The sequence below is a fragment of the Leguminivora glycinivorella genome, chromosome 25 (assembly GCF_023078275.1).
Source record: "Leguminivora glycinivorella isolate SPB_JAAS2020 chromosome 25, LegGlyc_1.1, whole genome shotgun sequence".
NCBI classification, from domain to species: domain Eukaryota; kingdom Metazoa; phylum Arthropoda; class Insecta; order Lepidoptera; family Tortricidae; genus Leguminivora; species Leguminivora glycinivorella.
In genome coordinates this window covers 667,933-683,183 of record NC_062995.1, presented here as the reverse complement: position 1 = coordinate 683,183, position 15,251 = coordinate 667,933, and the positions used below count along the sequence as shown (strand labels likewise).

At 38.0% G+C, this 15,251-nt stretch overlaps 1 protein-coding gene across 2 annotated transcripts in view; it reads right to left on the bottom strand.

Annotated features, from left to right (window-relative positions):
* Positions 1-9,852, bottom strand: part of LOC125239196 (leishmanolysin-like peptidase) — a 222,311-nt gene extending 212,459 nt beyond the window's left edge. For both annotated transcript variants that reach the window (XM_048146716.1, XM_048146715.1), the window contains exon 1: positions 9,590-9,852. In XM_048146716.1, coding sequence (XP_048002673.1) covers positions 9,590-9,763 — 174 coding nt within the window. In that variant the 5' untranslated portion in view covers positions 9,764-9,852. The remainder of the gene's footprint in view (positions 1-9,589) is intronic.
* Between the last annotated feature and the right edge of the window lie 5,399 nt (positions 9,853-15,251).

Below are 15,251 nucleotides of genomic sequence, written 5' to 3'. Positions count from 1 at the left end.
CTGTAATATACGTACCTATAGGGACATAATAAATAGGAACTTTCAAAGTCCATCTCTGATTGTTCTTGATCAATCTGTCATCATCATCCTCCGTGCGTTATAACGGGGGTGTTCACAGGCCATTACGGGGTCAAAGGAATTTTGGCCAAGATGGGACACGACGACAACACTGATTGTCGCATGTGTGGCGATTGTGGCGAAGAGGAAGAGACCGTCAAACATTTAATGTGTGAATGTCACGCCCTCGCCAGACAAAGAATGAAGAACTTTGGAACAGGCTACCTGGCACCGAAGGACTTCAGAGAGCTACCCATGAGCCTCATCATCCGATACGTGGAGATGGTCGAGAAGCTCCTGAATAGCTGAAGGATCTTAGGATCGTAGGGGGTAATTGCACAAAAGATCCCGATGGGTCGAAGTGTATCCGTAAGGGCCCCCGCAGATTTAAGATAAGATAAGATCCTCCGTGCGTTATCCCGGCATTTACCACGGCTTATGGGAGCCTGGGATCCGCTTCGACAACTAATCCCAGGATTTAGAATAGGCACTAGTTTTTACCGACTGCCATCTGACCTCCCAACCCGAAGAGTAAACTAGACCTTTGGAATTAGTCAGGTTTCCTCACGATGTTTTCCTTCACCGAAAAGAGACTGGCAAATATCAAATGACATTTCGCACATAAGTTCAGAAAAACTCATTGGTACGAACCCGAAAGTCGCACGCTCTTACCGCTAGGCCACCAGCGCTTCACCATTGTGCTTGGTCAATCCGTCATAAGATAATTAATATTTTCAATACAGATGGTGCTCTTTGCCCGCACTAGTGCCCAAAGTGGATCATTTCTTGTCGGGTTGAAATTGAAACTTCAGAGGGCCATCTCATCTGTACTGAAAAACGTCGTACGATACACCTGGGAAGAGGAAATTCGTAAGTCGTGTCTATTTAAAATGTATCGCCACTCGTTTCAAACTTCCTTTTTTCCGCACTTGTATCGTAATGTACTAAAGTATGTCAGAGGTATGTTATAGTTTTACAACATATTTATTGAACCATCATGCAATGACCTAGATAGCTGTTGGTGACATGTATATGAAACTTACCTGAGGCCAATACTAGTAGTTATTTTTATGCTACGACGGTGGAAAATCAAGCTATTTTTAGAAAATCTTATTAAAAAAAAACACATCCAAATCAGTTCACCCGTTTATAAGAGTGTCTTAGACACGAACATAGCGGTCAAAGTTATCCACTTACCTCTTTTCGTTTATCATTTAAAATAAATGCATATTTTTTTTTAAGAATTATGGCCTGGATCCAAGTCCTTAGAGCCAAGTCTTAAGGCTGCTTTCAAAAAAAACGTCAAAATAATGTAAAATTGATAGTTTTAGTCGGTGAAATACTACACTTTCCGTTATCCAATAGATTTATTTAATTCAAGTTCCAGTTAGAGCATATTATTATCTTGATTTTTATAAGACTGGATTTTTGAAAACTAACTCTCTAAATTAATTATGAATTTTTCTCTAATGCACGTTTAGAAAAACGCACGTATAGAGCTGAATCAGTCGATCTTATTTGTAAAATTTGGACAATTTTGAATATTAAAACGGGTAAATTTATAATTCGTATATCCTGTACCACAATCATTTCAGACTAGATTTTTATTTTAAGTTTTTGAAAAAGAGTAAACTAGCCTAAGGCGAATTCAATTTTTTCAGAAATTACCTAAAATTAAGTGACAATTTCTTTGAAAATCTACATCACATCGAAGTAAGTTTTGTACTAAATTAATCTGCAACGTTTACTTAAATTGCTTTTATGCCTTAGTGATTATAAATTGCTATTATTGATTTTTGCCAATTTTTTGAAAACGAGCCTTCACCGGTACAATTATTACCACTTTTGGACATTTTCTCATATTTTGTTAGACCAAGTAGAAAAAGTCCTATAATGTGATATATATTTATAAACTACTCGCAAAGCCCTTTAATTTGATACCACACACGGTATGATCGAGCGCTCGGTTGCGATTTCACTATTTTTAACACGAAAGCCCTCTTAATAAAATGCATAAAATTAAGCAGGCCACAGACTATCAAATCACCGGACGGTAAGCCTGCCAGTTGAAACTAAAAAGCAATAGGTACTATAATATAATCAGTGAGCCCATCGACAAGATAATATTGTTTTCCCCTCACTAGCTCTGAAACACGTGTTTTGTCCTTTAATACCAGCGGGTAAAAACGCATTTTATCCACTAGTGGGTAAAGTAATTTGACCTTGAATAGAAGCAAATTTTCTGCTTTAAAATTGATAAAAGTGGGTTAATCTAGTGATGAAGATGTTTTACCACCTGTGAAACTACTGGAAGCAGTGATAAAAGCGTTTTTTGCGTTGTACTTTCCTCGCTATAGTGAGGGGAAAAGTTTTGTGTTACACACGAGTGCAAATGTATTTTACTTCTCGTGTGTTGAAAATCTCGCAAGCTCGGGATTCTATTTTCGAACCACTCGCTTCGCTCGTGGTTCAACTATAGAATCCATTAGCTTGCTCGTTTTTAAATTCCACACTCGGCGTGAAAATACAACTTTGCACTCTTGTATAAAGGTCCCCTAGAGAATATTGACGCTAGCTGTCAAGTACCTAACACTAATGGCCTAACACTTTCGCATGCGAAGAGCCAATGACCTTAATTTTCACTTAGTGCGTTCCAGAATACATATGAGAATGTGTTATGTAACCATCCTAAGAAGGCAACGTTTACACATTATTATGCTAGAGTTTAGGCTCGACCGGTCTAGTATAATAACACACTATACTGTATTATGTAGTAAAAATAAGGTTTATGAATACGAATCTTAAATTATCCAAGTCCAAGAACACTGACTTTTATTCGAGAAGTCGATAGAAAAAACAGTTTTCATACGACACACTATTTTGAAGGAACGGTGGAGGGCCAATTAGATCGTTTTGCGGGCCCGCGGGCCGCAGGTACTTCGCACACCACCGCCACTGATTCTAGATCAGTATAATTTTGGATAGAATCATTGACTGTAACCTAGAATTTATCCACTTAGATAGTTATTTTCATAGATAATTTGAAGTTAAAACTTTCTGTAAGCAATACATCAAAACTGTACCTAGCGTAAACTTACTTAGATAGTTCTACCCACTTAGATTATGTAAGGGAGTCCCCTCTGCCAACAAACTGTCCTGCAGTTTGGCAGAAGATTTAATGTAATTAAAAAAGGGTTTTTTGAGAATAAACGATTTATTTATTTATTATTTTTATTTTACATAATTATATAAGAAACTAAGACTAAACTTAAAAGCTAGCTAATGTCTAAAATAGGCCCTTAAGGCATTGTACCAAGGATACTGGCGATATAAGAAGATCATACCATCCCATACATTAAAATGCGACCGCCTAAGAACGCGCATACACTACACCACACATAGATGGCGCTACAAAAATGTCTTGTAGCTTTCCATTATACTTGTAGATGGCGTTAAGTGTCACTTTTTACATAGATTTATGGCTCGAAAGTGACACTTAACGCCAATCTACAGATAATCGAAGGCAACAAGGCATTTTTTGTGGCGCCATCTATGTGTGGTGTAAAGTAAAATTCATAATCCCACGGACCAAATTGACAAATGACTGACAGGTAAAATGATACCAGGAACAGCAAAATTAAAATAGGGAAGGGTATATGTCCATAACAATATATCGACAAGTTGTAAAGTACATACAACAGACAAGTTTAAATCAAGAATAAGTATATGAGTTTCAAATAAGAGGTACACATTTTGGTTTGCTCTATGTATCTTCGAGGTAGTGGATGGATAGGATACCATGCATTTTTACCCACTACTTAGTTTTAAAACATAAAAAGGTTTCCGAGCCTGTAAAAAATAAAATACCATGTCCGACGATACTAAATTATCTGTCACGCTATGGCAAGTATATTATAAATATCTATATAATTTTAGAATAATATTATTGCTGCTTAGAAATAAAAAAAATATCTCTAATCAGCGGTCTACAGACCTTTTGATCTGTCGAAATCACAGAAAAAGTTGGTATATTGATTAGCCGATCAAATTGCCAATTTCATTGTCCCGTCTGGGTGCACCTTAAATCTACGATGTAATAATAATTTTAATATCGATAAGAACGACACTGGCCAAACTGTGGCAACATTCGTTCACACTTACTTGTCAATTTGGTCCGTAGGATTATGGATTTTACTTTAGTGTATGCGCGTTCTTAGGCGGTTGCATTTTATTAACCCCCGACGCAAAAACGACGGGGTGTTATAAGTTTGACGTGTATGTCTGTCTGTGTGTGTCTGTCTGTGGCATCGTAGCTCCCGAACGGATGAACCGATTTAGATTTAGTTTTTTTTTTTGTCTGAAAGCTGAGTTAATCGGGAGTGTTCTTAGCCATGTTATTGAAAATCGGTCTACTATGTCGCGGTCGGGTTTTTTTTTTTAATGTATAGGCCATCCCATGATCTTCTTATGTATAATCTATGCTGTAACACACCAGTGATTTTGGCAGGCCATTGTTATAATATAATACCTAAACGTCAGCCCACTACCTCTTTGTGTAGGTATGTTGTGAACGGTGAAATGACTTCGGACAGTTCGGTTATAGTATAACCAATTCATACAAAACCTAGAATCACTACTCTATTCATAGATGAAAATCTGCTCAGTACTTTTTTATCACGAACACACATACACACAGACAGACGAGGCGAGGGACGTTGTTTGATAAGGTGTAGGATTTCTCAGAACATTTATGTCAGAGCTCATAATTCGATTCAATGAAATGATAGACGATAGGTACCTATAATTTCTATTGCGATTAGAGATACAAGGAAAATTTAAATAAAACAAAATTCACGAGGAAGATTTTAATCGTAAGTTTCCAATACCAGTCTCGTTTTTCTATTAAAAATAAACAATCTTGAAGAAACAAAGCGACATTCTTTCACAGGAGCTGATTGTAAATATTTATAAGTACGTAGGTTTTTCATTTTAACATACTACGTATTTGTTATACAAGGGGGCAAAGTTATATTTTAACGCCGAGTGTGGAATTAAAAAAAGAGCAAGTGAAAGGATTCTAAAGTTGAACCACGAGCGAAGCGAGTGGTTCGAGAATAGAATCCTGAACTTGCGAGTTTTTTAACACACGAGAAGTAAAATACATTTGCACCCGAGTGTAACACAAAACTTTTCCCCTCACTGTAGCGAGGAAACTACAACGCAAAAAATGCGTTTATCGCTGCTTCCAGTAGTTCCACAGGTGGTAAATCATCTTTATTACTAGATTCGCCTACTTTTATCAATTTTAAACCAGTTAATTTGACTTTATTCAGGTCAAAACACTTTACCCACTAGTGGATAAAATGCGTTTTTACCCGCTGGTATTAAAGGACAAAACACGTGTTTCCGAGCTAGTGAGGGGAAAAACATATTACCTTGCTAACAACCTGACAACCCAGGACAGCATGTGAACCATAGACATGTTTTTCAAGCTGTCAAACTTTACTTCAAAATCCTGTAAACAGTGTTTATTTTTAAGTTATTCTCTCGAGAGTATAACTAAATCCATATATTTATAAATCATCAATTTAAAATGGTACGCTTAAGTGATGTAGGTAGTAGGTATATTATGTATTCTATTCACTCATTAATTTAATACTATTTTTGAGTGTAAACATTCGCCTAAAGTCTCCTGCAGATTCTTACGACTATAATAAACTAGCTTTTGCCCGCGGCTTCGCTCGCGTTAGAAAGAGACAAAAAGTAACCTATGTCACTCTCCATCCTTTCAACTATCTCCATCTAAAAAATCACGTCGATTCGTTGCTCCGTTTTGCCGTGAAAGACGGACAAACAAACAGACACACACACTTTCTCATTTATAATATTAAGTATGGATGGATAAACATCAGACTATTTTGACGTCTTAACTGCTCGAAGATCACGAAATCTTTTGTAACAACATTAGACTAAGTTTAATCATTAATAACGTCAAAAAAAACCATTAGAAGCACAAAGAAAGCATTATGAAGCCAATTTCTCTACGGGCGACCTGTCTGGCCTAGTAACCTGTGTGTGAAGCTGATGGACCTAGGTTCAAATCCCAGTAAAGGTATATAATTATTTATTTGCGTGATGATGATGAACTGAGCATTTCTTTTTTTTGCCACTTTTATGAAATGTGATATTTTTGAAAAAAAATGCTATTTCTACTCAGAATCACTAGCTTTTTCAAATGCAAAATGCTCAACTATGCCATCGCGCACACAATACTGACACAGATTGTGTTCAATTTTTAAACCCCGACGCAAATACGACGGGATGATAGACGTTTGACGTGTCTGTCTGTTTGTGTGTGTCTGTCTATGGCACCGAAGCTCCAGAACGGATGAACCGATTTAGATTTAGTTTTTTTTGTTTGAAAGCTGAATTAGTCGGGAGTGTTCTTATTCTTAGCCATGTTTGATGAAAAACTGTTTACTTTGTCGGGGGTTTATTCAAAATTTAAATTTTGTATCGTGGTTATAAATAAGTAGCGCTGGTGGCCCAGCGGTAAGAGCGTGCGACTTTCGATCCGGAGGTCGCGGGTTCGAACCCCGGCTCGTACCAATGAGTTTTTCGGAACTTATGTGCGAAATGTCATTTGATATTTGCCAGTCGCTTTTCGGTGAAGGAAAACATCGTGAGGAAACCGGACTAATCCCAATAAGGCCTGGTTACCCTCCGGGTTGGAAGGTCAGATGGCAGTCGCTTTCGTAAAACTAGTGCCTACGCCAAATCTTGGGATTAGTTGTCAAAGCGGACACCAGGCTCCCATGAGAAAAGAAAAATAGTAGTTAAGCGGACCCTGGCGCTAGGAAGCGGACCCTGGCGCTAGCAAGCGGACCCTGGCGCTAGGCCGGGAAAACGCTAGGTTGAAGATAGTGGTTATAAATAAGATATATTTGATGAACATTAGAATACTAGAGAATAAATATCAAACAAATCTAATTAGCGTCGAGATAAAAGCAGGAAAATGAGTAAATTAATTCCGGCATCACGTTCCTTGTTCCAATCATTTTAATGGAAAGTTTTTTTTACTTTTTTCGGTATTTACTGATAAGCGTTAATTAGAATATTTTTAATAGGATTCGGACGATAACGATATACACTGTGTAATATGCGGTACTCATTATTTGTTAGTGCACAATATTTTTTTGATGGCCGGAATGGTGGCCGCTTACAAATGTAAGAAATGCCTGGCATCCCTTGGCTCGTTGGGTCGACATCGACAACATCCGGAAAAATAGCGGAATGAGATTAGCCCAGGACCGGGAGAAGTGGCGTACTAGGCTAGAAGTGAGGCCTATGCTCAGCAATGGGCGATAAAGGGCTGATATGATGATGATGATGACTTTTTTCCAAAGTCCAAAGTGTTTTATTTGTAAGTACATGTCAAACTGATTACAGTGGTGGTAAACAATATAATATATGTAGCACTATACTCTGCCTGATGGCGTACAAAAACTTCATTATATCCTTACATACTAACATGCGAAATTGATTTTAATGGCGACGATGCATTACGGGGCATAATCTATTTATTTATCCTGTAAATGGGAAAGTGCGTGTGTCTGTTGTTTGTCCGTCTTTCACGGCAAAACGGAGCGACGAATTGACGTGATTTTTTAAGTGGAGATAGTTGAAGGGATGGAGAGTGACATCGGTCACTTTTTGTCTCTTTTTAACCCCCCACTTCCCTATAATAGGGGGGTGGAAGTTTGTATGGTGGATTGCGCAATTTTATAATTTCACCCTTAAATGTATGACCTTGACAAATGTTTATTCAAATTTGAATTTTGACAAGCTGTCAATAGAGTCAAAAATGCATGATGCATATATACATCACTATGCATTTAAGGGTTAATGCGAGCGAAGCCGCGGGGAAAAGCTAGTAGTCATATATCTCTGGTCAGGCCTTATCCAAATTAGATTTTTCCCCGAAAGACGAGAGTTTTCGCTTTTGGCCGCAATTATCAATCATTCATTGCGCAACTGAATGGCGAATGACAAAAACTGTATTTCCCAAGTTGCGAACTTTCTAAGATCTATTTGTAATGTGTAATGGCTTCTTTTGATTCTATTAAACGTGTTAAGAGTTTCTTTTGTATTGTTTACTACTTATTTCAAAAAAAAATTCAACTACTCAATTTTTTTCCATGTTTTACAATTTTTTGTAGTATTAAATAGAGTCATACACTACACTACACTACAGATCATTATATGCCACGCGTGTTCAGTAAATATAATGCACTAGCTTTTGCCCGCAGTTTCACTCGCGTTAAAAAAGACAAAAAGTAGACTATGTCGTTCTCCGTCCCTTCAACTATCTCCACTTAAAAAATCACGTCAATTCGTCGCTCCGTTTTGCCGTGAAAAACGGACAAACAAACAGACACACACTTTCCCATTTATAATATTAGTATGGATGATGGAGCTCAAGTTAATAGTATAAACAAACACCTAATTTTGTTTTTGCTTTTTTTCTAGTGACGGTAATGGCTTGGCAGACTTTATTGTATCATGTAATGTAACATATTGTATTTGAAGACCAGTTTTTTACCATATCGTACCATACCAGACCATAATCGACTTACTGGACTACAGTTCATTGATTTTATAGGTATAAAATGAAGACAAAAACCGGTTTTTCGATCACGATAACCGGCATTTGTTAAACCGCACGCATCACTAGTCGCGTGAGCGATTAAAAAAATGCATCGAGTCGATGATTTTGCATATCGCATTCCTATGCATTGCGTGTATGGTAATATGGTTTAATCGATTTCATTCTGTGACTAAGTGGTCACATCCATATTGGTCTTTCACTTTCAGTTTTGTTGATAAAATATTGAACTGATTCTTGATTGATATAAGAGTTTATCGAAATTTTTCATCAGAATAAAAGTTAGATATTTTATTGAGATTCAGTGGTACCTATTTAAACCAATTTTGGTATAAGTAATTATTTAAATATATATTATTAATACGTATGTATAAAAAAGAAAGAAGATAGAATGAATAGCATATTTATTTAAAATATTTATAGGTTTTTTTTTAAAGTTGTGGTGACGTCTACTTTTGACTGGACTTAAAATCCTGTAGAAAGACATGATAACATTTACTTTATTTGGTAGGAAGTTATATTATTTGATTTGTAGTAAGTTCCATAAAATTTTCTGCAGTCTGCACCTATTACCTGATAAAACTGATAAATTAACACTCGCTAATGTATTTTTTAGAAATTCAAAGTTCAATGTAACTTCCTTTTCTTGAACACTTTGTTTTTCAATGTTTTTCTAAGTTCTAGACTGACTTACGAAAGAGTTATCTACACAAATACACACAGCCTGTAAGAAAACATACAGTTACTCAGTCTATTTTAAACTAATTTAATAAAACACGAAAAGGTCACTCTACGAACTTGCAAATCGAACATAACCTAACTTTTATTTTTTTTAATAAAAAAAAAGAAATTGTTTCAGATTCTTACTTCATCAGCCTTCGGGTGTTGGTGGTTGCAGTGGACATGACGATGCTCAACTTTAGTCACAGCTTTATTAGACAATTCATTTACAAAAGTGTGGCAGAAAACATGATCCAGATTCACAAACAGCAGCACTAATAAACCAGACACTCTCACAAACATAACTGTAGTTTCCATCATTTTGTCGACAATAACTACTTGTTTCACTCAATACATAAACAATGTTATTGTTTACATTTTACAATATCGGAGCGCGACGAGACGTACAATCTCCACTGAGTACGCGGCGTAACTGTTTTACTCATTTTATTTCATTGACGTCGTTGTAGAACTGTTGAAGACAATTCCGCTATTTCGCATTCACGACTCAAATCGATTGCCCTCTCAAATTCGGCTCAAACGCTTTGCAATAATGCTCAGAATCAATTTGACGAATAGCGTCACTAGCGTCTACTCAAACGCGCGGAGCAGCTGTTAACCAAAGACCTTTACAGGGGACAGCTCAATCACATTTTTTGCCATACGAAATTAAACCTTATTACTGAAACAGAAAGTCGATCGTATCAGACTAGCAAAAACGGTCCAAATGAGAGGGCATTGTTTGGGCTGGTGTCCCTCTCGCACGTGTTGCCAGTGTTAATGAGGTTCCCATATTAGTAGTATTTTTATCTGAATATTACCTGACTTTATAACTTCTTATTTTATTTTAATGTTATATTCAAACTAGGGTTTCGATATATATCAAAAAATTTGAAAATAATTACAATGTAATTATTTTGATGCCAGTTATTCAAAGATTTGTATAATTAAAAAATACTTTCAATTGGGTGTTAGTAGATTTAGTAGTAACTTTGAAAATTGACTGGTATCCCCAATTTATGACAGTGATGACGTCACTGAATAATGTTGACATTGTCAGCAAGTGCGAGAGGGACACCAGCCCAAACAATTACCTCTCATGTGGACACACTTTTTAACCTAATTAAACAATCTAGTTTAATAATTCTAAATCTATGCTGTTAACCTGACAGCCATTTTTTCAATTCGACCGGTTAACTATCTCTTTTTAGCGCATGTGTAAAGAAAGGGATACATGTAAATGTGGGCGATGTTAAATTTTTGTTAGTTTTTGATGCAATTATCAATTTGCGCGCCTACGCGAGTTCACAGTTGTATAATAATGTTTTGTACAGAGAATGTGTATACATAGCTTATCTAGTAATTCTGGCAAACAACTAAAATATTATGTAGTATATATAGTCTTAATTTTAATATGCAAAATAGCAGCTGTATTACCAAAAGAAAAAGTTATCAAAACTTCTAAAGTTTATTGAAGAAATTCTTCGAATATTCCGAAAACTATACAGTTTATAGAAGTTTCGAAACTATGGAAGTTTCTGGAATGTATTGTTAGGAATGTCTGAGCATGCCATGTAAAGCACGTAGGTATATAGGAGGGGGAAATTAGCTAAAATTACGGCATAATTAATGGAAGGTTTTTTTAAATTGAAATATGTACGTTATAGACCGAAGTTATTTTTCATCAACCCTCCCCACTCCTCCCTCCTCTGCGTCACCCCTCTACCCTCCCTTAAAGTGCCGAAAATGCGGTTTTTCTCGATTTCTGACAAAACTGTTGAAGATACAGAAAAAGCGCGTAGGAACGAAGTAATCCTTAATAAATTTACTACAAATCATTCATTAACACTTTGGTTCTAGCACTTATAGTTTACGCGTGATCCGTCACGAAAGTTGGTCCTTTGCTGCAATCTTCTTTAGTGAATGCACAGTGAATGTTAAGTTTTCGCCCAAAATGCATACGAAATAGTCGAAATTTGTTTGATATAACTAAAATATTGTAACTCATGACTAAAATAAAATTAAGGGGGAAAAATCACTACCATGGGTGGAATTTCCAATATGTCTTGGAATTCCAGTAACTATTTAAGACGTAATATTTTCACGGTAGTAGTCGCTAGGAGTACCATAGTATATCTATGACTGGGGATGAGCTTTTGGTAGCTGTTGGTAGAGCCCTGGAGTATCAATCCAGAAGCCGTGAGTTCAAGTCCCACCCATGGTAGTGATTTTTCCCCCTGAAATTCATTTTCAGTTTATAATATTTTAGTAATATCAAACAGATTTCGTAAGCAATTTGGGAGAAAACTTAACATTCACTAAAGAAAATTGCAGTAAAGGACCAACTTTCGTGATGGATCACGCGAAACCTATAAGTGCTAGAACCAAAGTGTCAATGAACGATTTGTAGTAAATTTATCAAGGATTACTTTTTTCCTACACGCTTTTTCTGTATCTACAACGGTTTTGTCAGAAATCGCGAAAAACCGCATTTTCGGCTATTTAAGGGGGGAAGAGGGTGACGCAGAGGGGGAGGGATGGGGAGGGTTGATGAAAAATAACTTCGGCCTGTAATGTACATATCCCAATCAAAAAAAATCTTCCATTAATTATGCCAACATTTTCATACATAACTTTCCAGAAGCAACGGACTAATAATATATAGTCCATGTACGTATAATAATGCAGAACAGTGCAAGTACAGTCAGTTACAAAAGCGTCATGCGGGGTTCATAAGCTTCATAATAATCTGTAGGTACAGTGAGCTGTAAAAGTGCATGGCGAATTTATCCGTTCCATTCTGTTACCATTTTTTCATACATTTTGTATGGCGGTTATCATGCGCGGATCCATGACCCCCATGACTCCCCTCCTCCCCCTGGAGCCTAGGTTGGCCATATAAGTATACCACGTGGCGCCCCCTGGGGCCTGGACACTGACCATGTGCCCCCCCTGAAGAAGAAGAGGATCGAAAGACCTTGCGATTCTGAGTAGGTATGAATCGCGTAAAAATACCCATGTTACAAGAAAAGTGGCCGGGTGGACTTTGAAAACAATGCCCCCCCCCTTAAACCTACCTCAAAAATCGCTCTATTTATTCATAGGTGAAAACCGCATGAAAATCCGTTCAGTAATTTTTGAGTTTATCGCAAACTCACATAAAGATACACAAGCAAGCAAGCACAAGGATCTTGGCATATGTATGTATACTATATACGCTTGGTTACGCAGGGGGAAGGGGGGGAGGGGGGCAAAAAACGGCACAAATATGGTCACGTAGTTTGGGTACGTTCCCTAATGATATCACGCGGTGGCAAACAAGCATACTGCCCGCGTGAAGGTAAACAGTCACCGCTTGCAAGCAAGTTGCCGTCAGTTTCGGCCATTTAACCTTTTGACCTGAAGGGAAAGTTTTGTTTGTGTTAGTAATAGTCCGGTTTCCTTCACAGAAAAGCTAATTCAACTTAGTCGGAGAGCTAGTCCCGAAATAAAACAATTTTATGAGCAACCAGCAAAACCTTATACTTACATATAGAGCTGTCACTAAAAAGGCAACAAATTTGAAAAATGTAGGGCTTACCGGCCAATTGCCTTAATAAAGCGCGTTTCCTTAAGCTTGACGTTGGCAAAATCATCGAAAAACGCAATGTAGCCATAATAGGTACTTTAAATTTATTGAAAATGTAGGGGCGAAGGCTTATAGTTTCATAGAAAATTTGAATTTGGCGCCTTTTTTAGTCACAAGATTTGCTTGACCGTTTTTATATTATCAAATAATTTCATAATCGCACAGCTAAACTGTGGAATAAACTATCACCTGCGGTATTTCCGGACCGATACGACCTTCAAGAAAAGAGCGTACACTCATCTTAAAGGCCGGAAACGCACCTCCAGCAATTCTGCTAGCATATTATGCTTCCAATTTTATCACTTATCAACATGGATAAGACATCTGTCACGCTTTGGCAAGTATGTCAGTGTGAGAGTTGGAAATTGGAAGCATGATACGCCGGCTGGTGTTTCAAGTGTCCATCGGCGGCAGTAATCGCTTACCATCAGGCGATCTGGTTGCTCGTTTGCCTAATATCGCAAAAAACGATCATGATTTATCATGAAAGTTTATTTACGTGTGTCTTATTTGGTGCTGCTCCTCTTTTTCCGGACCTAGCCACAGTATAATAAAGAGTACTATCGTACAGTATGGCCACTCCCGCTCCCCGCTGAAAGCGCCGCCCACCCCCTCTCGGTTACCTCACAGTTACCGCCTGTCAAAAACGCGAACAGTCGACCTGTCATATTTCACTCATACAAGCGTGGTACGCGTTCACCTACACGAGCTTAGATTGTGTGCTAGGAACGCGCCTCTTTCATATATTTGATCGCCAGTGTCCGAGGTGTGATCTAGCTCTGGGCCTATTTACCGGTCATAAGAGCCGTATTTTAAACCATGAGCGTACTGTGTCGTAACGTGAAATATCCATCAGGTGTTATTTAAGCTAGGAACACACTACGCGGACGTCCGTCGTAAATCGACCGCGGACGGGAATCTGGACAATGGAAATACACATAACCGTGCAAACTATCGGTCGACGGACGCGGACGTGGCCTTGAGCGCACGGACGTCAGATCGAAATCTGGCTCTCTGGATGTTTTGTTCCGTGCACACTGATCGGTCGCGTCCGCGGTCAATTTACGACGGACGTCCGCGTAGTATGTTCCTAGCTTTATTTAGGGCGCGTACAGACATACTGACCGCGCGACGGCGGTAGGTAAGTACTTAGTACAAGCTTACACTATACACTTCGTGTAGTAGGTACCTTACGTCAGACATATACATATAACTCCGTATAGACAGATAGTCCAAGAAAAAACGTACCTCAGTACCATACAGAAAAAGGTACGGTGGCCTAGATGGCGTTACACCTTTGGGGTACGCTCAGCTAGATGGCGCTAATATTAATATTTGACATTTTAACACATCAAGCTAAGAATATGGGCCAAATTGTCAAAACTGAGGTTCAAAAGTTTTAAGCTTGTGTCGAGAGATGGCAGTCTATGCACTGTGATTACACATTTTACTTCGACAGTAACTCTCTATAATACTCGATCCTCTTTGCTTACGTGTAGCACAATTACCACACCTCGGATACTGGCGACCAAATATATGACAGAGGCGCGTTCCTAGCACTCAGCCTAAGCTAGGTGAACGCGTACCATGCTTGTATGAGTGAAATATGAGGTCGACTGTTCGCGGTGACAGGCGGTAACTGTGAGGTAACTGAGAGCGGGTGGGCGGCACTCAGCGGGAGGGGCTATACTGTACTATAGTACTTTTTATTATACTGTGCGATTACAGCATTAGAGCCTGGCTAAAAAGAGTAGACAATAATGGGGGCGCCACTGTCCATGTAAACCGTTTTGCATGTGGCAACTATTGAGTCACTTTTGTATGAGAGTCCGTAGTCAACTAGGAACCCTTATAGTTTCGCCATGTCTGTCTGTCCGTCCGTCCGTCCGCGGATAATCTCAGTAACCGTTAGCACTAGAAAGCTGAAATTTGTTCCCAATATGTATATCAATCACGCCAACAAAGTGCAAAAATAAAAAATGGAAAAAAATGTTTTATTAGGGTACCCCCTACATGTAAAGTGGGGGCTGATATTTTTTTTTCATTCCAACCCCAACATGTGATATATTGTTGGATAGGTATTTAAAAATTAATAAGGGTTTACTAAGATCGTTTTTTGATAATATTAATATTTTCGGAAATAATCGCTCCTAAAGGAAAAAAAGTGCGTCCCCCCCTCTA